Genomic DNA, 27,843 nt, shown 5'->3' on the forward strand with positions numbered 1-27,843 from the left:
CTGATTCCTAATTGGTTATTGTTGTATAATACACTTCATAGGGTTTTAATCCCTTTGAATTTACGGGGATTAGTTTTATGGTCCAGAATCTATCCAGATCTGTCTTCATGAAAGTTCTGAGTGTTGCTGAAAATAATAGATTCTGCTGCTGTTAGGTGGAATGTTCTATAAATGTCAGTTAATGAAGTTGATAGTATTGTTGACTCTTTGACATGCTTACTGAAGTTGAGTCTACTTGTTCTGCCTATACTTGAGGAATGGGTATTGAAAGCTGCAATTATGATTCTGGGTTTTTCTATTCATCTTTTAAGTCTGTCAAGTTTTAGTTCATGTATTTTGAAGCTGAGATTAGGTACATACATTTAGAATTTTTACGTGTTTTTAATTAGATGCTAGACATTGTCAATTTTTACATTATATGTTGGAGTTTTGTTCGTTTGTTTTTGCAATGAATGCCTTAAGTATTTGTGTAATTTATTCCAGGAGGCCATTAACTTGTTGAGAAACTTTTTGATTTTTTTCATTTCTTGCTTTATGAGGCAAGCCTCAAGATAGTTGGTCTCAACTAATGCTGATTTTACCTTACAGAGTGTATTTGGCAATGTATGGAGATAATTTTGATTGTCATGCCCAGAGGGTGGTGACCAGGATGCTCTAAATATTCTGCAATGCATAAGACAACTCCCACAACAAAAAAAAAATTGTCCCCAAATATCAGTGGTGCCAAGACTGAGAAACCTTGCTCTAGGGCAGATTTGCCCCCACTAGTGAACCATACCACTGCCCTTCTGAGGATTCCACTTAAAGCCACATGTGCTATATCTTTCCATTCTTGCTTATGGGAACACAAGTTATATCCAGTCCTGTCTACAACTCTAGGGGTTTTCCTCATAGTCCTCTTCAGAGGTCCTTTTTACAGGTTTGGGGAACATTCATGCACTGGTCAAGTGTTTATAAACTTAAGGGGATGCCTGTGCAGACCTCTGACCTCTTATGTCTGCAGCTCTCTCTCTCTATTCTGCCCCACAGTTGTAGTCATCTTGGACTCTCAACTCCAATCTCCCTTCCAACTCAACAAGTTTCCTAAGTGATTTAGGAGCCCTGGAACCTCTTACCATACTGCAGCTTGGAAGCTCCAAGCAGTAAGCCAGCAAAGTTCAGGTGTTACTTTCTTTGTTTCCCTTCTTTCAGGCATCACTATCATCCTGCTCTTCTATTATCCATTGTCTAAAAAACATGATTTCACATTTTTTAAAGTAGTTTAAAGTGAGAGGGTAAATCTGATACCTATTACTTCATCATAGCCAGAAGAGAAGTCCCAGATTCATCTTTTCTAGAAATAATTAACCAGTTTCTATAGGCTACGTGCTGAAAATAAAATGCTGAACAAGACCAACAAGGATCTGTATTTTCATCAAGCTTTTATTTTAGTGGGATGGGGAAAAAGGTGAAATAGAAAATACAAGGCAGTAAATTCTGATAAAGAAGTTAAATGATAAGATAAGATTAGTTTTGAGGGGGAGCTGCTTGAGGTTGAGTGCTCAGGAAAAGCCTTTCTAATAAAGCAATGTATAAGATGTAGGTGTCATTGATGACTGAAACCGAATATGGATGAGAAATCCTAATGAGAGTATGGAATTACAGAAAGCCTAAGACTCAGCCTTGAGAAATTCTGACAGTTAGCCAGGTAAAGTAGGATGAGTTGCAGTCAAAGGCAGAGGCAGAGGGAAGCCGATATTGCATTTTATATTAAAAGCCAAGGAAAAGTTTTAAGTTTCAAGAAAGGGATTATCTTAGTTCTGGCCACTGTAACAAAATGCAGCCTGCACAGCATAAACAACATAAACTTAATTTTCTCACAGTCCTGGAGCCCAGAAAATCTAAGATCAAGAGCTAGAGGATCTGATTGCTGGTGAAAGCTCTGTTGATGGGTTACCAATGGCCACTTTCTGTTCTCTCGTTTCTTGTCTTAGAGGGACACTAATCACATCAGAGTAGGGCCCCACCCTATGACTTCATTTAACCTTATCTCCCAAAGGCTTTGTATCTCTTTACAGAGGAGGCTCTGTAGGGCTTCAACATAAGTGAAAGAGGAGACACCAACTCACTCCATACAAGAGGAAATGACCAGCAATGTTGAATGTAGTTAGGAAGCCCAAAAATTTGCAAATGAAACTTTTCGCAAATTTCTTTTTATTGGAAGCCCTTTCTTTATATTTCTGTTAGGTGGGTGTGTTGGTTAAAGAGCTGAGGAAACTCTGAGTGGAGTTCCCGCTGCAGTTACCACCAGAACTGGCCGATGGACTCATGGCAGCCCCTCATACAACTCAAACAATGCTTTACAGCAAGGTCCTCTGTATATACCTCCTGGAGCCCAGAAACCACCAAATTTAGAGTTCAGTGTTGTATCAGTGACTTGATTTTTATAAGGTCTTACTGTACCAGAAAAAAAAACAAAACAAAACATAGCAATACACTTGACTACTTAATGAAAGGCCTTTCATCTAGTTGTGCACATTTAACAGCCTTTCATGATGACTGGATAGATTTGTGGAGACCTTAGGCTCACGGCTAGTGCTGGGCCATAATAGCTATTAGTAAAAGCTTACTCAGTTAACATTAGAAGACATCATTTTCGGAGGAAAAATAAACCAGTCATCCAGAATTTGAAGTTAAATAAAGAAGTGCAAACTCGATGGTTCCAGGTATAATAACTATTCAAATTCCAGATCCTGCAGCTGAGTCGAGTTTATCCGTGCAGACAGCTGACTTCTCCCTTTGAAGAGATGAACATGTTTTCCTTGAAACCCACCATCTAAAGAATGCTTTTGTGGTAGCTCTCAAAAACCTGTCACCCTTATGCCCTGGCACTTTTTCCTTTTGTTATTTGAGAAATGGGAAGATAAAACTAGAGCTGCTCAGTTAGTTAAATGTGAAGAAATGTCATCCTCTAACTATGTAGCTCTCCTTAATTCAGGTATGTGGTCGCCCACTGGGATTCCTTTCTGTCTGAAACTTTTAGACTGGATACTTGTCATGTGTTAAGTATTCTGAAGAAATAGATAAACTGATGTTAATATGAAGGAAGATCATAATTGATGCACAGCCCAAGAGTTAGCATGCAGGAAAGGGTAGACCCCAAGCCCCGACGACTTCCACTATTTGGCATGTGACTTTGGGTAAGTCATTTTACTTCTCTGAGCCTCAGTGGGTGGTGGTTGGAATCAAGTGAGGAAATGTAAGAACTTTTAGCATAGTGTCTGGCTTGTAACAATTGCTCTATATTTCCAGACCTGTCTTATCACACTAAAATGTGTCATTCCCTGTAATTTGGCTAGCTTACATTGTCAGACTTGTCTGTCAACTTACTGTATGCCAGCACCATATTGTCTGCTGTGAGAAGTACAAGTTTAAACTAAAGCTAGATATATTAAAATTACCAGTAATCACTCATTTAAATCACAAATCTTAATTGCTTGCATTCCCATGACCCACAAGATTTTCATTGTTTATACTTTCCAAGATATTCTATTCTATTCTATTTTCTAATATTTTGTGAGCTTTCAATCAGGTGGTTTAGAGAGGCTCTATCTCAGAGTAGATTGAATCTCTGATGAAATATTGAAAATATGCTTAGATAGTCCTTTCAAGTGCTTCTTGGCCTTGTTTAACCCTCACTGTCTAGGTCCCAGTTTGATAGAAATAAAAGCTGTCTTACTGCAAGCACCTCTCTTCCAGCTGCTTCCTTCTCTCACCAAAATATGCAAGTTAAACTAAGTCTTTGCATTTGTCTACAGCTCCATATGGTTTTAAAGCATATTAACTGGCTCTCATTAGATCATCAGAAATGTATAAGGTAAGCAGGGAAGATGTCATTTAACTTTTTTCCCCTTACAGATGAGAGGAAGGAGGCTGAGGTTACTTGTCCAAGGTCACAGAGTTGACTATTGCCAGAACATGAACCCAACTCTTCCTATTCTCCCCTGCAGCTCCTTGCTCGCCAGAGCACCACTGAACTTGCTGGTGCTGAGTGGATGTGGCTAGATAAGCCAGAATCAGATAAAATAGCTGCTGCTGTTGTGGCTTTTAAGTCATGACATAAAACAGGCCCCAAAATGAAAGAATGATGAACTGATGATACAAATAAATTTAGAATGGACTTATTACAAAACCACCATAACTCAGATACAACTAATAACTAGAGGGGGAGGAGAGTGGGTTATAAATCACATAAAACAAAGGATTAATCTTTGTTTTGCTCTTTTATAGCAGGTGAAGATTATTATTAGTTTTCTGTTGTATTCCTTTTTCTTTTAATCAGGTAATGTTGACTCACACATGAAAAAATGTTCACCGTCACTTATTAGGGAAATGCAAATCAAGACCACAAGGAGTTAGTCTTAACCGTAGATTATCTCAATTGGCAAAGAACACATACGGGAAATACAAATAGCTTTTAAGACGGGAAAGTAAGTTTAACCTCCTTCATAAGAGAAATCAGAATTAAGCAATGGCATATTATTTCTTAGCTATCATCGTTGCAGAGATCCATAAGTTATATTACACATTATTGGTAAGAATGTGAAAGAATAAAGACATTTTCAGACATGGCTAAAGATAGTAATCTATGAGGGACACTTTAATAATTCCAAAATTTAAAACTTTTGAACCAGCTCTCCCATTCTTAGACCTCAATTCTATAGCTATTATTTGTGCTCATACTTAGAGACGCGTGTAAGATATTTAACGCATGATCTTTTAGGCAAAAGATTGGAATAGGCTTACCTAAAGTCTATCAGTTGAAGTCTGGTGAAATAAATTATGATATATCCACAGAGTGGAATTTGATGAGGCTGTTCGAATCAAGCACTTATTATAAAAATAGGAAACAACTCCAAAATACACATATTTTAAAAAGATACAGAGCTGTGTGGGAGGAAAGGAGGTAACAGCTGTATATCTGTCAAGGCAAAGATACAATCTGGCAGAAGACTCAAAAAATCGGTAACAGTAGCTCCTGGAGAGGCAGACTTCATTGTATAACATTTAGTGATTTTTTAAAATTTCGCAAATACCTATTTTAAAAATATATAAAAAGGGCGGGAAATTGTTTAAAAATCACATCAGGAAAAGCTGAGGAACATTTATTAACCTTTCTCTTGGTGTAAGTGTATAGATGATTCCATAAATTACTGGTAAGTCACCTTAGTCCAATTTCTAACTTCCAAGTATTTGCTAAAAACCCTAAATTGCAAAATCTTTGAAAATGTGCACTGTCTTCCTCTTTGTATTCCCAAAGTGCTTTCAAGTGGGTTCTTGGTAGATACCAAAATGGATTGTAAGTGTTGAGGTGCTGGATGGATCCAGGCTGGAGAGACCCACCTACTTCTGGTTAGGACACTGAAAAAGAGCAGCTTATTTTTCTGTTTGGATAAACCTTAGTTTCCCCATCTCTGAAAGCTGGGGAGGGCATCTCCGGAGGTGCCCCAGCTGCCATTGCAGTGCCTGGGGCTCTATCTAGCCTTCGTGAGGTGGCTGGAGTCCCAGGACCCTGCTGGCCAACAGTGCCTGGTTTTTAGTTGTGTGTTTGAGTCAAGCATGTCTATTACTGCTAATGGTACCAGTTAAAAAAAAAAAACAAAAACGAATAATATATGTGTATGGTTTTATGAACCCCTAGAGTTTGTGTCCAAATTTGGAGTTCAAGAGTCTAGAAAAGTGAGCTTAAAATTCTCTTTAAACTATCCGAAGGAACAATAATGTCATTGTTCAAGTAATCTCTGATGTATACACCCTTGTCAAACAAATAGCAGACATAAAATAGAAAAAGATGTTTTTAATGACCATGGTTTGTTGTTCCCAGCCGTCATTTTTTTTTTTTTTTGGGAGTTGGAAGCCATCGTAATATCATTGTTACAACTTAGCTTTTCAAAATGGTAAACAGCAATTTTTTTTTTGTTTCGTAAATATAAATGTTAACTAGCAGTGCATGGGGGAAGGAAAAGCATTATTCTTAATCTGAGTTTTGCTAACTTGAAAACAAAAACTATGTGATCTGTGAGACCATCAGTCTAACTATAGTAACCAATGTAGATATTTTTAAATTCAGTTAAGATTTCTGACATGAATGAGACTATTGTGCTTTGGATCTTGTTTGTCACAAAACAATGACTGGAGTGGATTAAAATGTGGTGTATGTACAAGATGGAATACTACTCAGCCGTGAAAAGATAAACTCTGACCATTTGTAGCAACATGGATAGAATTGGAGGGCATTGTGCTAAGTGAAATAACCCAGAAAAAGATAAGTATCCGATGGTTACTCACAAAAAAAAACCCTAGAAATCTTACTGTAGAAATTATTTATTTTAAATTTATTTGTATTATTCACATCTTTGTTTTGGCTTTTTAAAGTGATTCACAACATTTGATGAGTCTTTTAGCTGCCATCGTTTGTCACTGTTTCATCTGTTTATACCTATCAGTGGATTGTTTCCCTGGGGAGAAGAGAGAGCATGAGAGCATTAAAATGTGATCTAACAGGTTAACTTTGTGTTTGAACAGCAAGAGTTTTGTTGCAGTAAGGAAGGGTCAGAAAAATACTACACGGAAGTCTTCAGGATGCTGCTATGTAGCAACTCTGACAAATCACTTAAGTTCTAGACAGTTGTTTCCTCTTTATTAATGAGAATTAGTGACTGTAGTTGGAAAGAGCTTGAGAATGATGTATTAACTAGTCAGTTAAGTGTCAAATGAGTAAATGTATAGCAAGCTATTTAATGGTTTTAATAACATAAGGATTTCCATCTGAGGATGTGAATTATAAATATTAGCTGAGGCTCGGGATTCCATGTGCAGTATGGAGTGGCCCCTCAGGACTATCAGATTTCTGTGAATCAAAAAACGCTAGAGTAGCGTTCTGTGTCAGATATTTCATTGTATGTGATTTTTACAAATGTTTATGAAACTTTTGAGCAGCTGTGTATTCAGGACTTTGCTTATCTCTGTAAAGAATGTTAACATGCTTCATGCTGTAAAAGGCTATCAGACATGAAACAGTAGTGGAGAACCCCGAATAATTTACAAGTGCAGTTAAGTTTTACTGAGTACAAAGATTACATTCAGAGATGTCATAGGATTTGCGCCAGGCTTTCAAGAATGCAGGGGCAAGTTTCTTAGGTGGGAGCAGGTGGGATTGTGTTCCATGAGATTGTGAAATAGACTCCAGTCTGCCCAACAGAGGGTATGCATTAGGAAATAATGTTGACTAGAAATCAGGCCAACCTAATATAAATCCAAGTAGGCCAACTTTTCCATCAATGTAAAATTCTTTGAAACAGGCAGAGTATCCTGTGGACTCCTCAGGTGTCTGAAGAGCTGGCCACCACATAGTCTGGACAACTTGAGACTTCCCACCAAACCAGAACTATTTTTCTATTCCTAGTGATTGTTAGCCTCATCAGAGCTAGCAGGCAAGCTGAAGTGAATGAGCAAGGGCTGTATTCCAGTTTCAGTTGGGTTACTGTACCTCAGCCATACTTACACTTAATGGAGACTTTGTAAGTGTATCAACCTTGCTTAGCTATGAAATTTAACTGAGAGCATCCATGGGAATGTGCCTAGGACATGACAGCATTCAAGTAGTTAACTCCTTCTTGTCTCCTGAGAGGTTAAAGGACGAGTTAAAAAGGAATGACTCATGCCAGGCTTGCCCGGTTAATGTTTCTGATATACTGTTGAAATCCGTATAAGCAGTGGGTTTTGTCCCATGGTATGAGAGACATGTCAGGCACCACGCTCTTGCACGTTACTATTTTCAGTAAGGAGGTGGGAGCTAAACAACTCTTGTGCTTTCAGAATGAGAAGTGCTCTGTCTACTCCAATGTTTAGAGGCCCAAAACAATAAAACTTGTATTTTTCTTTTACCAGGTTGGTAATTTCTTTGAAAGTAAAACTAAAATGCTTTATGATTTCTTTTCCAGCATGCTCCAAATGAAAACTGATGAGAAACTGAATTTGTCTGATGGGAACACAGCAAGTTGTCCTTTGAGTCCCATTAAGATGTGCCTTAATCGTCCCATTGAATGGAATCTGACAGCAGCAGCTCTAGCGAGCTGTCCAGTTCATGACCAAAATCTCAAAAGTGAAGAGAAATAGATTGCAGCTCTTCTTGCACTATCCTTATTTTGTACATCAATATTCTTTCTGCTGAATAATGAGCATTTATCAATTGATCTTGAAATATTTCTAGTCCTGTGACTTGTCTTTATATTAAATCATTAGCATTAATCATTTTAATTAGATTCTTTGTATGTTTTTTTTACATGTTTTACACCAGATCATTGTGGAATTTTGCAGTACAAATGGATTTTGATGTTTCTCTTTTTAATGGTATTTTGTGAATTTTTTATTCCTTAAGTTTAAATACACTATTGTCCCGAAATTTATTTCTGTGCACAAAGTTTTAATATATAATGCATTAGTGATTTAGGTTAATATTGTAAAGATTTGTGATGATGACCTGACCCATGAACAGTTGTACAACAGGTGGATACCAACTACCTCGATGCAAATTAGCAAAAGGCAAAGGTATCTCTTGGAAGTATCTTTCAAAGTTATATATGTATAGAAAAATTGATCATAGTTTATCAAGAAGCATGTTCCATTCATAGGAGAATTTGAGCTGCTCAGTTCTCTTTTTCTGTACTTTTAAGCCTATAAAGTCTGGATTATAAGAGCAATGGCACAATTGCATGTTTACTCCCTAGCAAATCTGTGCCTCTTACAGACAAGAATACTGTTTGGTTTCTGTAAGTTACCAGTTTGAATGAAGTAATGTAAATGGATTTACAGCTATTGGCTTTATTGTACTTTGGCCATTTATATTGAAGTGTAAAGGGATGTCTTTTAAAAACAGAATATTCCTTGCCTTTAATAGTGCAAAGTATAACTTCAGCAATGGCTTCTGTGATTGTGTGTAAAACTTCAGTAGTAATACTAAAGGTTTGGTGCTTAAATGTTTCCCATGCCACAGGAAGCCCTGGTACGGGGTCCGTGTGCGCGAACATGGCTCCTTCCTGCGGGCAGCCTGGCTGTGGGCTCAATGGGATTGGAGTTTCTAGAGACTAACTTATAGCACATTGTGTGTACTTTTAAATTATTTCTCTCTACCCCTCCCCCAATTTTTTTTTTTAATGACAGGGATATTACACAAGAAAACTTACATACAGAATTTGAAGCACAGGAAAAGACACAGAGCCAACAAAATGAAAAACAATCATCTATTTCTCATGGTTTTATATTACACCATATCTGCCTTTTCCTTTTGCTTAATAAGCTTTCTTCGTAACATTCAGACTCCTTTTATATTTCTGAGTTTTGTAAACCACATATATGTATGTAATATAGCAATTTGGTTCTAAAAAGCACAACAGTCTTACTTTAGCTCCATTTTAGGACATCACCTTAAATATACAGTCTCTGGTAAATAAACCTAAAAAGCACAATTAGTAAAATAGATCCAATGTGAGGACATTTCTCTTCTGAATACTAAAGAGGAAAAAAAGGTAATCAGAAGGATAAAAGGTGTTTTGTTGGGTGTTGTAAGGAAAGAGGACGATTTCATAGTCTGTTTCAAGAGCCAGACAAAGTGCCAGTTTCAGAAGACAAATGAAATTGACAGTGAATAGTGCTCATAAGTTAGTAAAGACAACTTCCTGTCACATTCTTTTCCCGCTAGTATTTATTATCCTTATTAATGATATGCCAAAAACAAAGCCTTAACCCAGGAAACATCATGACAAACATAAATAAACTTGGGTTATCATATGCAGATATTTTAGGAAGAGAAATTACTCATGCTGGTGATTATCAAAATTGTAACTGTTGAACCTGGATGCTGGTACTTAGGTTCATTATGCTAGTCCTCTTCCCTGGAAGTGATAAGCTCCTTTCTGGCCAGTTTGTGGCACTTCTTTTACCCTTAAAATAGTTAAGTGAGGTCTGGTCTGAGGTGCTTTTATCTATGTTGAATCTACCACAAGTCATAAGCTACTAGCTAGACTTAAAAAAGCTGTCCATGCAAGCTACTAGCTGGACTTAAAAGTTGTTCATAATGCCATTAAATATGAATATTCATAAACGTCACTTGGGAAGCTGTTTAAAAAAGCAGGTTCCTGTACCCACCTCAGATTCTGATTAAATCTGCCATTGATGAAGATGGTGTCCTGATGCTTCAATACAGCCAAAATAATAGGGACCCGCACAGCAGAAAGTCCCACCAGATATCAGACTTTTCTCCTGATTTTGACACAAGGGTAACTTTATTAAAGCAATGAACCAAACACAATTTTAAAGGCTATTTTAAAAAGGACTCCACCTCCATCTCTTCTCCTAACTTATATCTTCATTGAGAAACTGGGCAAGGTTAAGTTTACTTTTTTCCAGTGCTGCTGTTTTGGCTCGTCTTGGTAACCTCATCTTCATTTCCGATTCTGGCTCTGGAACATCATGATCACTAAATAGATGTTGAAAATACACCAATTTAATACAAGCTTTAAAACCACATTTTATTTATAAATAAAACATTTTTGTTTCTGTCATTCTATCACTGTATAATTATGATACCGTTAACTAAGCTTAAAACTAAAATCTCAAACAAAACCAAAAAACACTGACTGGCTCTCCAGCAGAGTGAACTATGGAAAACCTAGCTAATTTTATTTATTTTTTATGCCTAAGGAACTAGGTATTATACAGGGGGGGATTTTTTTTTTTTTTTTTAAAGAAACATTTACAGTGAAGCTTGTAATTAAACCCAAACCATAGCAACAGGCCGATGGAGGTTTTGGGGAAACTCGAAGTGAAAAAGAGATGAGTTCGCAGTCCCAGACAATAAATTCCTAAAATAATGTAAACAGCAAGTTTCCCCAAAAGATAATTTAAATTTAGTGAAAACATGACGTAAAGTAGTATACTAAGAAAACATACCTTATAATTTAACCAAAGTAACTATAAACTTTCAGTTTCCAACAAGTGGCGTAATTGGCAGAAATGAAAAACACGATCATTAATATATCTAAATTATAGGCAAAATTATTCTATCATTGTAAATGTAGAGAACCCAAACCTAAATTTCAAGGTTTTGCTAATTCACGATCAGAAGTCACACATGCATGCCACATCATTGGATTAATACATGGAAATAAAAGAATATACGATCTGGTATTAAGGGCCAACCAACAGGAAAGCACACAAGCCATAGGAAGTCAAATGCTCCTAATAATGGATTTTAAATATCTAAGGCATAGCTGTTCATAGTTTTCACTACCTTGTTAAATGTTTAGTTTCTCTCTTTTACAATAGAAGTACATTTTCTACTTCTAGACATTTTAAAAAAAATGAAACTAGTGCTCTCTTCTAGACGTGCATGGCATACCTTTCAGAGTCAGCCTCAGTAGTCTGATGTCTCCTGTTCTTCCTAGCTGAAGCTGTCACCTTTCTCCGCCCTTAAAGATAGTAAGTACAATTACCAAAATGTATAATCAACTACTTGTTGCTTTTAATCTAGTCTCTGAGCTGCCCAAATCCTCTTTTTCTCCTAGTTCCCAGCCGCCTTGATACCCTTTATCAAGATCACAAACAAAAGGAATCCAAACAAGATTAAAATTAATTTCTGTGGCAAATTCCAATAACAAGGGAAAATATGGAAATTAGGTTATAAGGAGGCAAATTCTAAATGCACTTGGGGGAAAGAAGCATATGGAAAAAAAAGAGAAAACCTCTATTATTTCACAAGGTGTATGGAGACTCTAATGAAAATTAACGTTTTAGAAAGTTCATACACAGGTCCTAATGAAACAATTTCAATCACTGGCTTCCTGTAAAATTTTCAAAAATACACATGACCAACTCAAATATGTGTCCCAAACCATATTTCAGTAGCAAAATTGAGAGTTTATATGCTGGGGATTGTAAAAATTCTACCTGCCTACTAAAAATTTGCAAGACAAAATTTAGCCAGTGATGCTACTCATTTGTGATAAAAAATAAAATGAAATTTGAGCTATTTAAAAAAAAAGTGGCTCTCATGGTCTATTTTGTGACGAAAAGCACTATGAATAAATATTGTTCAGTCTAACCATTTGGTTGAAAAATTGTATAACCTACTTATTCATGTGAAACTTTTATTTTTTCCAAAACACTTATTTGATTTTAAACTTCTCATGGAGTTTCCCCCAAGAAAACATCCAACAATATGGGACTAATTTGGAACAATATCCAGCAACTTATGTTTAAATAATTGATCGGATACAAAACATTATTAGGCCAGATGCCATTTAGAAAATTAAATCCGCATAGGAAAGGGCCTCAAAAAATATTTTTCAAGGATTAAAATAATGGTTGGCTCATGGGTGGGATTTTTAGTGTTCTTTATATTAGTTTGCTTGAATGTATTTTCTGATTCTTCTGTAATAAGCATGCATTGCTTTTGTAATAAGAAAACAATAAAACAATAAAAAGATCTTGAATTTCAAATTTTGTACATAAGTGATCCCCTAACAGTCAATACTTTACTCCAACAAATCCCCTATTGTTGGATATCCCTTGGGAAATGCATTATTTTGGGAAAATATGAAATAAGATGGAAAAAGAAAACAAAAGCCCACAAAAATAAAAGCAACAAAAGTGCTTAATAATATAAAGGATCAAATACAAACTAATATAAATTCATTGGTCATTTGATAACAAACATGAACCCAAACAGTCCTTTGCAATGTTAATTTGAATCATTTACTTTCAAACAAAAGCACTTGAAGGAACACTAATATTGATATTATCTTTTACAAATAAAGCAAAATCTAGTTTCAGCTGAAAGAGTGAAGAACATTAAGGATACCTAAAACATTTAAAATGCTTTATTCCTAAGGAAACAAAGATACGGAAATTTACAAAGTAATTATTTCGCTGGAAAGATAAAAATGAAAGCTTTATTGTAAAGCTTGTCAATCCATACATTACCTCTGTTAGTCTTTTGCTGAGTGGATTTTGATGCTTGGGTTGTTTTTATATTCCTGAGAGGAGTCATATATGCTTCTTTATTCTTTTCTATTAAAGGAAGTAATGCAATGTAAATAAAAAATAGCCTCATAAAAAATACTGAATGATCTTTCCAAGTCAATTTCTCATAAAACAGAAACGATAACCAGTCTTATTAGCAGCTACTGAAAAGTTACCATGAGTTGGTGTTCCAAAAGGTGTGAATATTTGGAAAACAAGCAGAATTCCTAAGAGTTTGGTATACAAAGTCATATGGTAGGAAAAAAAAAACAACACACCAAAGAACTAGAAAAGTAAACACTTATCATACATAGTATGCTTTCCCAAGAGGATTAGTTAGAACTTTTTTTTTTTCTGATATCTACCCACATGTAAGAGGAGAAAAAAAATGTCTTCATAAAGAAAAGGACAGAATCTTAGAAATACTCAGATAGTATGTGTTACCGTCTTCTTTCTGAGAAACGGTCATATTTGTAGTGGCATCCTGTCCGGCTACAGTTTGGTCACCACATTCTTTACTTCCTTTTTCTAACTGAATCTTGATTTTCTCTACCGCTCTCAGACATGTCCTGTCTTTTACTTGCTGTAAGAGAAAACATTAACATTTTATTAAAATGTAGCATTTTCTAATGTTTAAAAAATCTATACAGTGATAGGTTGTTAAAAAAAAAACAATATAAAAAGCTGTTAAATTGAATGATGGAAATATTCAAATAAGTGAAATCACAATATACTAGGATATAATTTAATACAAATAATTAAATTCTACTTGGATTATAAGAGTAATTATAAGAGTAATTAGGAATTATAAGAGTAATTAGGATTATAAGAGTAATTAGGAATTTCCTTACCTCCAGAATCTCATTTAATAGAACCAGAAGATCATTAGTAATACTGCCACTGAGTTCTAAAGAATTCAAGGCTTTTGTATACACCCGAATTTCTGGAGAACATGGACATGTTAAGATCTCATTGCAAATTTTTATAGCCAAATTGTCATGAACTGTTAAGGCCTTAAAAAAAAAAAAAAAAAAAAACAAGAAAAAATCATAAATTGAAAAGGATATGATTACAAGAGAGTTCACATCTGGATACAAATGTTGCAAACATCTCTACCCTGCCATAATCCAATGCAAAATGTCTAAAACCAAACTTCACATATTCCTTCCCCAAGTGAGCTCCCCTTAACTACTCTGTCGTGGACACTGTGGCACAGGGCCCCAGACCTGCCCCTCTACTAATGAAGCATTCATTCATCCTCCAGCTGTCGTTCATCCAGCTGCTCAGTGTTTCTGGAGGTTAAAGTTCCCAGGTCTATAGAACTGATCCAGGCTGAAGACAGCTGGTCCTGCCTAAAGTCACACCTCTTCCCTGAGGGTTGTCCACATCCAATGACTGGTAGATGCACAGGTACAATGGCCCAGTCTTGCCTCAATTCTAGACAACTCAAAACTATTTCAATTCTGAAGCTTCCTGTGGGGTCAGCTAGGCCACAACAGCGCCAGACAGCTGCATTTCGTCCTATGTTCCAGTCTAGTTCCCTCACTCCTGCAAGATGTTAACGGTGAGAATCCTTGCCAATTAAATGTCAACAGCACCTTCAGTCACCCAGACTTAGGAACTTAGCATTACCATGTACTCCTCTAGTTTCCTTGCCTCTCAAAGCATTTTCTTCTAGGTTTTTCTATCCATAATTACTTTCCTATGTCAATTTCTACTATTCTTTCTACTGCTATCTTCCATTATTTTCTTTCTACAAGCTTTATCTGCTAATCATGAAGGTTTTTAACTGCTTTTTCTATTGATATTATCTTTCTCTTAACAATTCACCTCATCTGCCCACTAAAGTAATCTTCCTAATAAGTAACTTTCATCCCATTAACCCTTTCATTACACACTCTACCTAGGGAGTGTCAATAAGGCTGACCCCAAATTCCCTACCCTTATATTCTGCCCAAACAGTCCCAACTCAGGACTTAGAACCATCTTTCCATAATTCCCCAACATGACTTTACAACCAGCTACACTTAATCACATGAATTAAAAGAAAAAGACTTTCCACCAAACCACTCCTTAAATCCCAACAAGGCATAAATTTAATTTTACGGAGTTTTGAAACTAGGAATGCTATTCTTGTGGCTTCTACCATAAGAACCTTGCTCTCTTCTACAATCCTAAAGCACTCCGTGACTGTAGACTAGCCCTTCCTAGACTTTGCCTTTACTCGCATATAACATAGTTACCTGAATGGAGTGTGCAGTCACTAAATATCAGTTTAGAGAAGGGCAGAACTTTCAACTGAATCAGACATTAGAAATCATTAATAGTACATTATTGTTCAATATAGTGACAGGCATGATGAAATGATATTAAAGAATTAAAAATCCAGCTTAAGGTTAATTTGTGGGACAGTTTGCAATTATCTTCTTATAATTAAAAACAAAGATCAGCTTGAGGCTATTTTCACTCTTTGAATTCTCCTTCCATGAATCAGGAACATAGCAGGTAAGCCAACAGTTGAAAACTCAGTGAGTCCCACATAACACAGGACATTATTCAGAATGATTAGCCAGTCCATAGGGTGGTGGGAACGAGGGGGATGAATTTTTGCTAACTTCTTTCTAGCAGCAAAAATGTTAGCATTGATTACTTATATTTTTACGATTATCTCCACATTTCCCAAAATAGCTTTTGTTTTTACTTTGTGTTAAGCACCACCATAGAGACCAGAAATCTCAAGATCAAAAATGTAGCTTTTATTTAAAAAAATCTTTGAGAGTGATTATTCTGCTAGAACAACAGTGGCCGGCATGCTAAGCATCATCCTCACCATGCACAGGCCAACATACTCACCCACCTGGTAATCATGGGAATTCTTGGCCTGAGGATTTAATCCACTTGGTCTTGTTAAGTCTACAAGTAACTCAGCAACATTAGTGATATCTATTTCAGCTAAAGGGGAAGATGCAGGAGCATTGGCCAGTGTTTGCAGAGTTGGGAGAAAGGCTTCTTCAAAGCATTCCTGATTCGTTCTGTGGAGAAAAGATTTCAAAGTATGATAGCAAAGAAAAAACATGATTGAAAAAAAAATTAAACATTCACCCAATCAAGACATAGTAAATTTTCGTCTGGGAAAGAGCCAAGTGATTCATGTTGATAAAAATCTAAGAAAATTCTTTTCATCTCACCACTTACCAATGAAGAAAAAAAGGTAGCAACAAAATATCATAACTATAGTTCACTGGTGCCTGGTTGTAATTTCAAGCCAAATCTCATTTGGCTGATGTGACTAGATACCTGCTGGCATAAGCAAACATGGGGAAGAACACGCCCAGGCAATGTCGAAGTCGAACATCGTCTTCGGTTACAGGATTGTACCACAACAGGATCAGACGAGAAAGAATCCTGCTGCTGGCCAGAAGTCCAGAGAACATGAGCTTGGCCAGGCCTTCTGCAGCCCCCGTCCTGAGTTCAGACACCTAATAAACACGACTTGCATGAGAACAAGTTTGTATTTCTTTTTAAAGTCTAACATTGCAGCCTGTCCTACAATATTTCTCTATAAAAACTATCCAACAATCACACGTTATTTATGAATTTGTTAAAGGTAAATGAGAAGATTGTTTCTCACCTTTACGTCAAAGCAGAGTGACAAATTTATTAGCATTGCTATGAAAACTCCAATTCCCTTAAAATTCATTTTTTTTTTAATTTCTGCATAGAAAAACTGGCAATAATAGTTTATCTGAAGTAAAATGCTGGGAACTTCGATTGGGACAGGACTGCAATTCTTTAAAGCATGTAAAAGACTTATCTATAGCTCAGAAAAATGAAGAGAGTTTCGAGTGGTGATGACAAAAATAAAGACAAAGTTATAGAATCTAATTTAGTCAGAAAGAGATTAATGTAGCATATTATGAAAAAACAAACCAGGCCAAAATCTATTCACTTTTTACTGTCAAACAGATTCTACGTCCAACCACTCCCTACCCACGCCACGTTAGCGAGCCCACAGCCTTGGGCACATCACCACGGGATGATGCAATAACTCGAAATTTAAAAATTATTTGATAATAGGATAAACAACCAAATCTTTTTTGGTCACTATTTGCAGAGAATTACCTTTTATTTCATCCTTTCACTTTCAGCTTATCTGTGTCTTTGGTTCTACAAGAGGCCCTTACGAACACAATGTAGTTGGACCCTTGTTTTTCTTTATTATGCCAGAAGTGAAACTTGGGATTTAAGCATCACATTCAAAAGGCAAATTTTGAAAATGCTGGGCAAGTTTAAACCTCAGCACTAAAAAACCTAAGGAGCACAAACAGGCACGCTGAAATGACAGTACATAAGAATATTGTTTCTTACCTCGCTATCTAAGAAATCAGAAAGAAGTTTCAGAACATTCTTGGCTGTAGCAGTCTCTTCTTCAGTTTCTTTTGACTCTTGCTCTTCGGTGTTTACCTCTTCACCTTCACTTTGAAGGGTTTTGACTTTTCTAGTTTTAAATGGTTCAATCCCAAATGTCATCAGTTGGTCAAAGATCGCCTTTAAAGCACTTACTTTTATTGTCACGTCATCAATTTGCAAAACCTAAATTTGAACATTCCCCACCAAAAAGTAAATTCAGTAAACTAGTCATTGTTTGTGTTGCATAAAATTAACATGTATCTTATTTTCTTATCTAATTTCAATAGTCAACAGAATCCGTTTTTTCAGAAGTAGAACTGTAATTTCCATCTTTTCATTTGTACCACAGCATTTAGTTGCATATCCTCTTAATAAGACCATCTGCACAGTCAAAAAAATTCCTGGAACTATAGTGAACTAAATTGTATTATTCTTGTATTTAAGAAAGAATGAACATGTTCAACTGTGATTTTATTTTTTAAGAACTCTGTTCAATTATACTGAAATTGTTTTGAGTCATCTATTAGGACATAAACATTACATTTTAGCTGATGAAAACCATACATTAGAACATCAACACTCTTCTAGATTGGCAAGTTTCATTAAAGGTAAGATTTTCTCTTATTAGCTCAATGAACTCTCAGATTTTATTAACAGTGAATTTAATTTTCAATGAATTAGACAACTTTATAAAGCCCAGCAGTTTGTATAAATCTGGTTTGAGTAAAGAAAGTTGAATTCCTACATGTTAAATTTTCAAAATCATTTAAAAAAACAAAAAGAGCTCAATATTTCTATCTTGAAAAAACTTACTATCTTCATAAATGCACTTAAGTTTTGGTCATTGATACTACATACAGCCATATAGCTTGCCTTTAAAATGAATGAAAATCACCAACAAGTTAGTCAAATTAGCTAATCAAGAAAGATGGCTAAAATTTATAAAACTTTGAAGGAACTTTCAAAACATATCTATTACATTATTTTCTTATGGCAAAATGGGCAAATCCACCTAACCTAAAAGTTTATAAGAATGTACTAATAAGTCCATCCTCCAAATTCTAAACATGCTAATTTCTCAGTAGCATTAAGTTTTCCTTATCCTTCTCAGTCCCTTACCTGCTAGCAGTAAGTTCTCAGTACTGGATATTGATTTAACAATGATTTTAAAATGAAATCATTTTCCCTCTACTGTATTTCTAATAAGTGTGTAAACATTTCTTAAATCACTTTTATTACTAAAACTTAATGAAAAAGAACTGATTTTTTTTACCCCAAAGATAGCTGTTTTCCTTTAATCTAAAATTTTCAAATGATAGCCCTAAAAATAACTTTCTAAACATAAATAACAGAATCTATCCAGTGGTCAGCTTCTTTTATTCATGAACCTATTAGATCCTATAGCAAAGCTTAAAATTCCACCCCAGAAAATTACAAAGTTATGCATCTAAATACACGAAAAACTTCACAAACAATTTTATTGTATTTGAATGTGAAATTACTCACATTTTTAATTAAAAAAAAAAAGAAAAAAGGTAAAGGCTTTTTTTTTTTTAATAGAGGCTTTTTTTTTTTTTTATTTAGTTTGTTTGTTTGTTTTGTTTATACATGCACTGGGTACAGTCAGAAGCGCGGGAGGGTGAGAGAATTCACCAGAGTCAGGGCTTATCCTAGCACTTCAAGGCCTATGTTCTAGAATGTCAGTAAACTAGAGAACTGTTCTAATATCTAAGCAAAACCTCTTTGAAAATGTAGGATTTTCAAAAGCCAATAATAAACCTCATAATAGCAAACAAGACTTCAAAATTACCAGCAGAATCCCCACTGTCAATACCTGCTGATGTAAAAAGTAATGACTTGCTATAATACATGGGGATTCATTCTACATCTTAGAGAAAAATCATATATACATATGTATGCACTATAAATGATTCATCTGGACAAAGTACCAAGATTTTTCTTCCAGTTCATTTGAGAAAAACTTTACACATTTTAAAGATAATACTGACATTCCAAGTTTCCAAAAGGATTTAACAAATAGAAATTTTTCTTTAATAGTAACAGCATGGGATGATAAATATTAACAAAGCAGTATCAGGAATTTCATCACAGCACATTAAATTAATTGATTAGATGCCAAGTCCTCCAAAAGAGAAAAATTAAAACAAAACCCTAAAATTCCTGAGGATTATCATTTGACACAAATATGGTTTTAATTTTATTCTTTTGATAAAAACCACAAGCATTCTGACCATTTCCAGAACACATGACATCCTCATGTTCTCCCTAATTGTATGCTTTCTTTTTCTTGGCAATGTCATATGCTTCATCAAAGGAGTGTTCAAGATAAGAATTTTATCTTGGGGGGGAAATTAAATTTGAATTGAGTTCAGTCTTTTAAAATAATCTTTCTAATGAAAATAATGATGCATGTTGTCATATGTTATTTTCAAGTTGAGCACTCAAAGTACTCCTCTGCTATTTTAATTTACCTGTTGGCAAGTGATTCACATTAAAATTCCTTGTAGTTTTTTTTTTATCCCATTATAACTGGCAATATAAGATGCTCCATGAATCACAGTCTTTTCTCATGGGAAGGTGGAAGGAGGTATATTTTACAAGTTAAGCTAGGCCCAAAATGTCCAAATGTCCAAGGGAATTAAAGTCAAATGCACTCCTCTGGTAACTAGACTCTCCCCCATTTTGCCTACTCAATGCCATTCCAGCAACTGCCCTCTCCAGTTTTTCCTTTCAAGTCAGTCATTCTCCCGAGTACACAAACATGGTGCCATTTTTTTCTATCTTAAAAAAATTTCAACAAAACCAAAAAACTCGTTTTACCTTGTCACTTGCTACTACCCCATTTCTGTTACTCCTAACAACAACAACAACAAAAATTTGCAAAGTAGGTCTACACTGCCTGTCTCCAATTCCCCTACCAAAATTCTCTCTTCAATTCACTCCAATAAGCTTTGCCCTTCAAATAAACTACTCTCAGGAAAATTAATAACACTTCCTTGCTAGTCAAAAACGACCAATTATGAATCCTTATCAACCTACCACCTGTACTGGACAGCTAAGTTATTTGTCCTCTTTAAAATATTATCTTCACTTGCCTTCTAGATGATCACACTGTCCCCTACTGTCTTTTTCACCTTAGTCTTTACTGGTACCTCTTCATCTCTTCTACTTCTAAATTGTTCTATGAGTCTCTGGGAACTAGAGTTGAGTTGAGATGTCTCAATCCACACTCATTTCCCAAGTAACATTAGGTCTCTAGGCATTGAATACTGTAAAAGAATCTTTAAGGTTTCCAGATTCATCTTCCCAGCCTGAATCTCTTTCCAAACTGCAAACTCACACACAAATGCCTATTCAATATGCTTATTGGGATCTCAAACTTCAAACTTACTAGCCACAGAAATGAACTAATCTACCTGCCATAAAACATTTTCCTCTAGGGTCTCCCCGGTGGCACAGCCGTTGAGCACTGGGCTGCGAAGCTGCCCGCAGCCTCGGCAGTGCCGGTTCGATCCCCGGCCACCGGCGAGGGTCCCACATGCAGAACTCTCCTGCTGCACCGGCTGCTCCCCTCAGCAGTGTATTTTGTCAGTCTGCCTGTTCTGCGCCCCACTCTGGCTCTGGTGAATTCTCTCACCCTCCTGCGCTTCTGACTGTACCCAGGGCTTGTACAAATAAATAAATCTTAAAAAACAAACAAACAAAAACAAAAAACATTTTCCTCCATATTCTCCATCACAGGAAAAGAAAATTTTATCCTTCCAGTTATTCTGGCCAATATTCCTAGTTATCTTCAATTTCTTGCCTCACCTGTCACAACAAATTCCATAGACATTTATCATCTTCAAACTGGATTGCTGCCATATCTTTTTCATAAGTATCCCCGCTTCTACATTTGTACCCCTCAACACTAGTGGTCTACAAACTTAAGCTCATGGGCCAAATCCAGTCTGCTCCCTTTTCAGTAAAGTCTCCAGTTAAGAACAATTGTACATTTTTAAATGGCCTTTAAAAAGTAATACTACATGTGAAAATTACATGAAATAAGTTTCAGTGTCCATAAGTAAAGTTTTATTGAACTGCAGCCACGCCTTTTCATTTATGTATTGTCTATGACTTTTTTTCATATGTTATAGATTTGTAATTGAGAAAGACCATAGGGTCTGCATAATCTAAAATATTTACTCAATGGCACTTTACAGAGAGGTTTGCCAATCCCTGGTCTACACCAATACTATGCCAGTCAGATCAATCCTATACTCAAAATCTTCCAATTCTTCCCATCTCATTTATTGTGAAGGCTGACAATTTTACAGTCTATATATTCCTAGAAGAAATGGATATCTTGTAGCCTGCAAATCCTCTCTCCCACCATTCTCTGCTTAGTCTGTCCTAACTATCTTTCCTGCTCCCTGAAGACGTGAAACAAGACCTCCTACCTCCTACCTCTTCCCCTTCCCCTGGAAACACATTACCCAGACACCTGTATGATTTATTCTCCCACTTTCCTCTAGTATTGACCCAAACTTCATCTTATTAGTGAGACCTTTCTGGAGCAAACAGCTTCTTTCTCCCTATTTCACTTCACTACTTTAATTTTTTTTTCCCCATCTGATATACTATGTATTATTTTTCATTGTGTGCTTCTTCTTCTAAAACATAATCTTCATTAGGACAGAAAATTTCATTTTACTTTTCTCATGGCCTATCTTATTTAAAAATAATGAAGATTATATAAAATCAAAGGATAAAAAGTCCCTAAAAGTTATCCATCATCATCACCATCATCATCAATAAGCATGGGAGTAGATTAAGTCTGGAGCACTAGTAGAAGTATGACTGCAGATATGCATTTATATCAAGAAGTACAATTACAATTTTAAGAAAAATCTTACCTGCAATAGTAATACAAAGTGTTTACTTGCAAAATCCCGATTCTGTAATCCACAGCATCCTAAGCATAAAACAGCCAGATTTCTTACTGCAGGATGAACATTTATTATTCCAGGAAGAATCTGAAGTGAATTAGAAATTAAAAGAACTTTCAGCAGGCAAAAAAATTTACAAGTATATATTAAAAGCATTGTCAAAATGATGTCTACATGACTTTGTAGATTTATTTCCACACTGTCTATTAATTCAAAAAAAGTCAATTACCAATAAATACAAAAAACTACTACTAAGTTGCTAAAAAAAAAAAAAAAAAAAATAGCCAGAATGAAATATGGTCTGATCATGTGACACTTATCTCCACCGGCTAAAACTCACTCAATGGATTCTAAACATTCACAGGACAATGGTCAGACTCCATCAACATAATGATATCCCTCATCGTGTAGACTTTTGCAGTATTACTCACACCAAACTACCCCTTGCTCTTCACTTATTCAATTGACCTGACTTTGATACCTCCCATTCAGTACTGTCCAATATAGATATTGCAAGTCACATTTATCATTTTAAATTTTCTAGTAATCAGATAAAATGAAAACAAGTGGAACTCATTTTACTATATTTTACTTTACCCACTAAAACCAAAATGTCACTGTAAACATGTAATTAATATAAAAAAATTGAGATAATTTACATTCTGTTGTTCGGGACAACATCAAACTAAAAGTTCTTGTACTGCTAAAGAAATCACCACAAAAGCTAATGTGTGGACTGGGAGAAAATATTTGCACATCACAGATCTGACAAGGAGTTCATTTCCAAAACATATAAAGAACTCATACAACTCAACAAGAGAAAAAAAATCCAAACAACCCAATCCAAAAAATGGGCACTTTCCCAAAGAACACTTTCAGATGGCTGACAGACACAAGAAAAAAGTTCAACGTCACTTATTGGAAGGGAAATGCAAATCAGAACCACAAAGGATCCCCTCACCCCTGTGAGAACAGCCTATAGCAGAAAAGACTGAAAACAAATGCTGGCAAGGATAGAGAAGGAAAAGAAACATCCACTGTTGGTAAGAGTATCACTTGGTACAGCATCTATGGAAAATAGGACAGATTTCCCCTGCTCCTCAAAAGTGGAAATATATAAGATCCAGCAGTAACACTTCTAGGTAGTCACCCAAAGGTAAAATCATTTAATATGAAAAGATTTATGTATTTCTATGTCCACAGCAGAACTATTCACAACTACACAACCATGGAACCAACCTACAGGCTATGGACAGACTACTGGATAAAGAAATTATGGGCTACACACTCATGGAATACTACTCAGCTGTTTAAAAAGAGGGGGGCGAGGAGGGGAGGTGGTAAGGTATTATTCGCACCAGAGCACGGGTAGAGGGTGAGTGAAGTACGGGCACATATCAAGGTGCCCGTAAATTATAGTTACGTAAATACAGTTATGTAAATAATTGGCAATCAATACAATTTGAGGGAAAGAAAAAGTAAAATGTCTCAATAGTCTGAATACTGAGTAAATGATGAAAATGATAATATTTGGAGTATATCAGGTTTAAACATTAAAATTAACTTCACATGTTTCTTTTGCCTCTATATGGTGAAAAAAATTCTATTTAAATTAGCCAGTTCATCCCAATTTTTTAGCACATCCAAAGCAGGATGTCAGGAGCCAGTCGAACACTGTCTTCTTCCTCCATCAGGATGGCCGTGGCCACAATGATGCCAGAGCTTCTGCATAGCTTGTTCGACTTGGTGCTACACAAATGTGTAGCACAAATGTGAACACAAATGTGTTGTCTTCTATCCTCTTTAAGGTTAACTTGTTGGTTATGAGGAACACAGTGGGCAAGCTTGTTTCTCCTGGGAGCATTCTTCCCAAGGCGTTTGGTTTGCTTTCAGAGCCATAATGTCTTGGGCCTCCAAGAGGTGGGTCATGTGCGGCTCTCACGGCTGTGCGCTCTGAGTACTGCTCTCTTGGCATCAGTGCTTTTGCTTTGGCTCCAATTTGGGGGGGCAGGGACTGCCCTCTTTACCTTTGACTCCATCTTTGTGAAAAGCTTTTTTTTTTTTAAACGTAGCCACCAGGAAACCCAAAGATGCACATCGTTTGCATCGTATGTCTAATAATGTTGTTTTAGAGTCTTGCAATAATTGTGGTCAGTACAATGGGGATTACGTATGAAGGATTACCTTATTAAAAATACCTTTAAATATATAGCAATGATCACATTTTTTCCACAGGACTCACAATATAGCTTCCTCATAGTCTTTCTATAAGAGAGTGTGCACAAGATTCCAGTACTTATGTGTTCCTGATTCATTTGTTTTTCCTTTTACTATTCAAAGAATGAAGATATCACACATCTCTTTCCAGCTCAGTATTTTCAAACCTTTTAAAAGAATAGTAACAGGGGCCTTCCTAGTGGTGCAAGGGATTAAGGTGCAACCTATGAAGCTGTCTGCAGCCACTGCAGAACGAGTTCGATCCCCAGCCAGGGAGCAGCCCATATGGCACAGCAGACTTCTCCTGACTCGCCCGCCACAACTCTGGCCTGTACCTGAGCTCTTGTATGCATAAATAAATAAATCTTAAAATAAATAAATAAAGAACAGAACAACTTATAAGCCAGATCCTTTACATGTATTATTTTAATTTCATCTTCATGAGAAGATTATGAAGTAGTCACTATATTTCTATTTCTTTTTCATTTGTATTTATCAGTGTTCAAGTAGTTATCTTTTCATTCTTTTGAACCCCAAGGAACACACAGCTCACAAAATGAATAAGGAGAGGGTTAAAATAAAGCCCAAAGGTCACCAACATACCAAAGATTCAATGATGCCATTCATGGTTGCACCTAGGCCTGTTGAGGTGGACATCTGCTTCAAGAGTTCATAGCACAAAATAAGACACTTCTGCAGTGTTTCAGCATCATCCTAAAATGAAACAGAATAATCAGGCATTAGTAAGAGTGTATTCTGCCCTTCTCTTGAGTGTTTGCATTCTTAGGGCTTTCGCTAAGGTATACTGTCACTCTACACCTACTTCCTGGGCAATCTTATCCAGTCATACAACTCCATTTTCTGTCTAAGAGCTAGCCTACCTATTTTCTAAGGTTTACTACTACAAAGTATTTCCTCTTATACTTTCCTCAAACTTAAAACCTCCAAAAGGAAACTGACTCATCATTACCCAAATCTTTCCTCTTCCTGTGCTACCTCCATAAATACCACTGTCATCTACCCAGTCTTCCAAACCAAAAGACCTTCTTGGGCCTCCCGGTGGCGCAGTGGTTGGGCGCTGGGCTATGAAGTTGGCCGTAGCCTCTACAACGCCAGCTCGATCCCCAGCCTCCGGCGAGGGTCCCACATGGTGTGCAGACCTCTCCTGCAGCACCTGCTACTCCACCCTCAGCAGCGTATTTCGTCAGTCAGTCTGCCTGTTCTGTTCCCCGCTCTGGCTCTGGTGAATCCTCTCACCCTCCTGTGCTTCTGACTGTACCCAGTGCTTGCATAAATAAATAAATAAATAGATAACTAAATAAATAAATAAACAAATAAATAAATAAATAAATAAAGACCTTCTTGTCTCATCCTTCTATTACTAATTCCAATATATTCAAATCTCAAGTTAAACAATTTTTTCCTCTGGTGATGCCAATAGCATTCTGCCTGGGTTAAATGCATTTCCATAACATCCCTATACATTCCTGGTCGTAGCATTTACTGTGCTATTCTATAGTAGCAATAACCCTTAAATAGGGCAAATGAACACACAAATGGTGAAAGCAGATCAAGGTAAAGAGATAGTAATTGAAACATGCCACCTGTGTAAATACTTCCCTAATTCAGACATGCAATTTATATCATTCTTTTAGTTTATCTTTTCAGTTTAAATTTGCTCTTTAAATTTAAGAGCCTATAATGAGGCACAAACTTTGCCAAACAAAAGACATAAATGACTAGCTATGAAAGTAAAATTCAGGGAGACTCACTGGGAAGGAGAGGTGTTGGGAGTGGGGGTATGCATGGCTAGAGAGCTCAAGGACAAAAGCCATGAAATGCTTCTGTATAGCAAACTCTTTCCTACCCAGCATTTTCTTTATGAAAATACTAATTATCACTTCAAAGGTAAAATAATGATGTATACAAAAGGCAAGATCCTAAAAGACCTACTGAATTAAACATTATAGAAATTGATACTATTCTATCTTAGTTAAAATAAATCTATCAAATACAGGCTAAAATCAAAAAAGAAACTACTGAAACAACTTAAAATGATGCTAGATATGAAAGTTTATTAGTTCATATAAAATAACAAAGCTACTTCACTTTTTCTAAATACAAAAGAGTAGCTAAGTTTTGAAAGATATGTATAAGTTAATATGGTTACCATGAAAATTCTTTTCCTAACAGAAAGGTATGAGTCTTTCACAAATTAGGCAAACAAGGATAGACAGGTGCAGTCTCCTTTTCTACACTTGATCTTAGCCAAAAGGCTGAAAAGTGATGCAGTCTACTTTTCTAAACCATAGGAGACACCATCCAGAAAACCCCTTCCCCCCAAAAAAAAGAAACCACTGGAAGGCAAGTTTCCTTGGCAAGTAAGAAAGACTTTAAGATTCCAGGAATTAGAATAACAAAGGAGGGGGGCCTCCCCGGTGGCGCAGCGATTGAGCGCTGGGTTGTGAAGCTGCCTGCAGCCTCTGCAGTGCCGGTTTGATCCCCAGCTGCTCCCTGGCTGCTCCCCGGCCACCAGCCACCGCCACCTGAGGAGGGTCCCACATGGCTCGCAGACCTCCCCTGCCGCCCGCTGCTTCCCTCACAGCAGTGTACTTCGGTCCTTCTGCCTGCTCTGTTCCCCGCTCTGGCTCTGGTGGATTCTCTCACCCTCCCAGGCTTCTGACTGTACCCAGTGCTTGTATAAATAAATAAATAAATCTTTAAAAAAAAAAAGATTTTAATAAAAAAAAAGAATAACAAAGGAGGAAATAAAGTTCTAGCTACAATAATTAAAGTTAATTAAGGCCTTTCAAAGTCCAAAATAGAAAGGAATAGGAGAAAAAGAATTTTTTTTCATATTAATTCATGGTGTATTATACATCCCTCCAAAGTGAATATATTCTGGCAGCTTTCTGAGTTAAGAAAGAAAACAAGATTTAAGATGATTAATAACAGCTGAAATTTAGTATGAAAAAGTAATCTATACCTTCTCTGTGTGGACTTCCTTAATTTCAAGTTGCTCTGTCTCTTTCAACAAGCATATTTTGGCATCTTCTAAAGCTTTTATTTCTTCTTTTAATTTGGAAGCTTGAATAAAATCTTGTAAGGTAATACAATTTTCCAAAGCTTGTTTTGTTTCAATAAGTTTAACTTTTATTTCAGCCATCTATGGAAAAATAAATTGAGTAAAAATCAAGCAAAAACTGGG

The 27,843-nt window shown here is 36.2% G+C and overlaps 2 protein-coding genes across 3 annotated transcripts in view; one reads left to right on the forward strand and one right to left on the reverse strand.

The window, feature by feature from the left end:
- The window catches only part of LCORL (ligand dependent nuclear receptor corepressor like), a gene marked incomplete at its 3' end in the record, with an annotated part of 127,254 nt that extends 119,097 nt beyond the window's left edge, over positions 1 to 8,157 (forward strand). Inside the window, exon 7 of one of the 2 annotated variants that reach the window (XM_084234115.1) lies at positions 7,950 to 8,157. In XM_084234115.1, the coding sequence (XP_084090241.1) occupies positions 7,950 to 8,157 (208 nt within the window). The remainder of the gene's footprint in view (positions 1 to 7,949) is intronic. The other variant, XM_084234116.1, reaches the window with a different exon arrangement.
- A 2,152-nt stretch (positions 8,158 to 10,309) lies between these two features.
- The window catches only part of NCAPG (non-SMC condensin I complex subunit G), a gene marked incomplete at its 5' end in the record, with an annotated part of 28,149 nt that continues 10,615 nt past the window's right edge, over positions 10,310 to 27,843 (reverse strand). The window contains 11 exons of the mRNA XM_084233323.1: positions 10,310 to 10,516; positions 11,438 to 11,507; positions 13,021 to 13,107; positions 13,504 to 13,642; positions 13,911 to 14,072; positions 15,917 to 16,091; positions 16,357 to 16,538; positions 17,428 to 17,652; positions 22,386 to 22,505; positions 25,239 to 25,349; positions 27,622 to 27,801. Coding sequence (XP_084089449.1) covers positions 10,393 to 10,516; positions 11,438 to 11,507; positions 13,021 to 13,107; positions 13,504 to 13,642; positions 13,911 to 14,072; positions 15,917 to 16,091; positions 16,357 to 16,538; positions 17,428 to 17,652; positions 22,386 to 22,505; positions 25,239 to 25,349; positions 27,622 to 27,801 — 1,575 coding nt within the window. The 3' untranslated portion in view covers positions 10,310 to 10,392. The remainder of the gene's footprint in view (positions 10,517 to 11,437; positions 11,508 to 13,020; positions 13,108 to 13,503; positions 13,643 to 13,910; positions 14,073 to 15,916; positions 16,092 to 16,356; positions 16,539 to 17,427; positions 17,653 to 22,385; positions 22,506 to 25,238; positions 25,350 to 27,621; positions 27,802 to 27,843) is intronic.

The sequence above is a fragment of the Talpa europaea genome (genome assembly GCF_964194135.1).
Source record: "Talpa europaea genome assembly, chromosome: 5".
In the NCBI taxonomy this organism is placed as follows: Eukaryota; Metazoa; Chordata; class Mammalia; order Eulipotyphla; family Talpidae; genus Talpa; species Talpa europaea.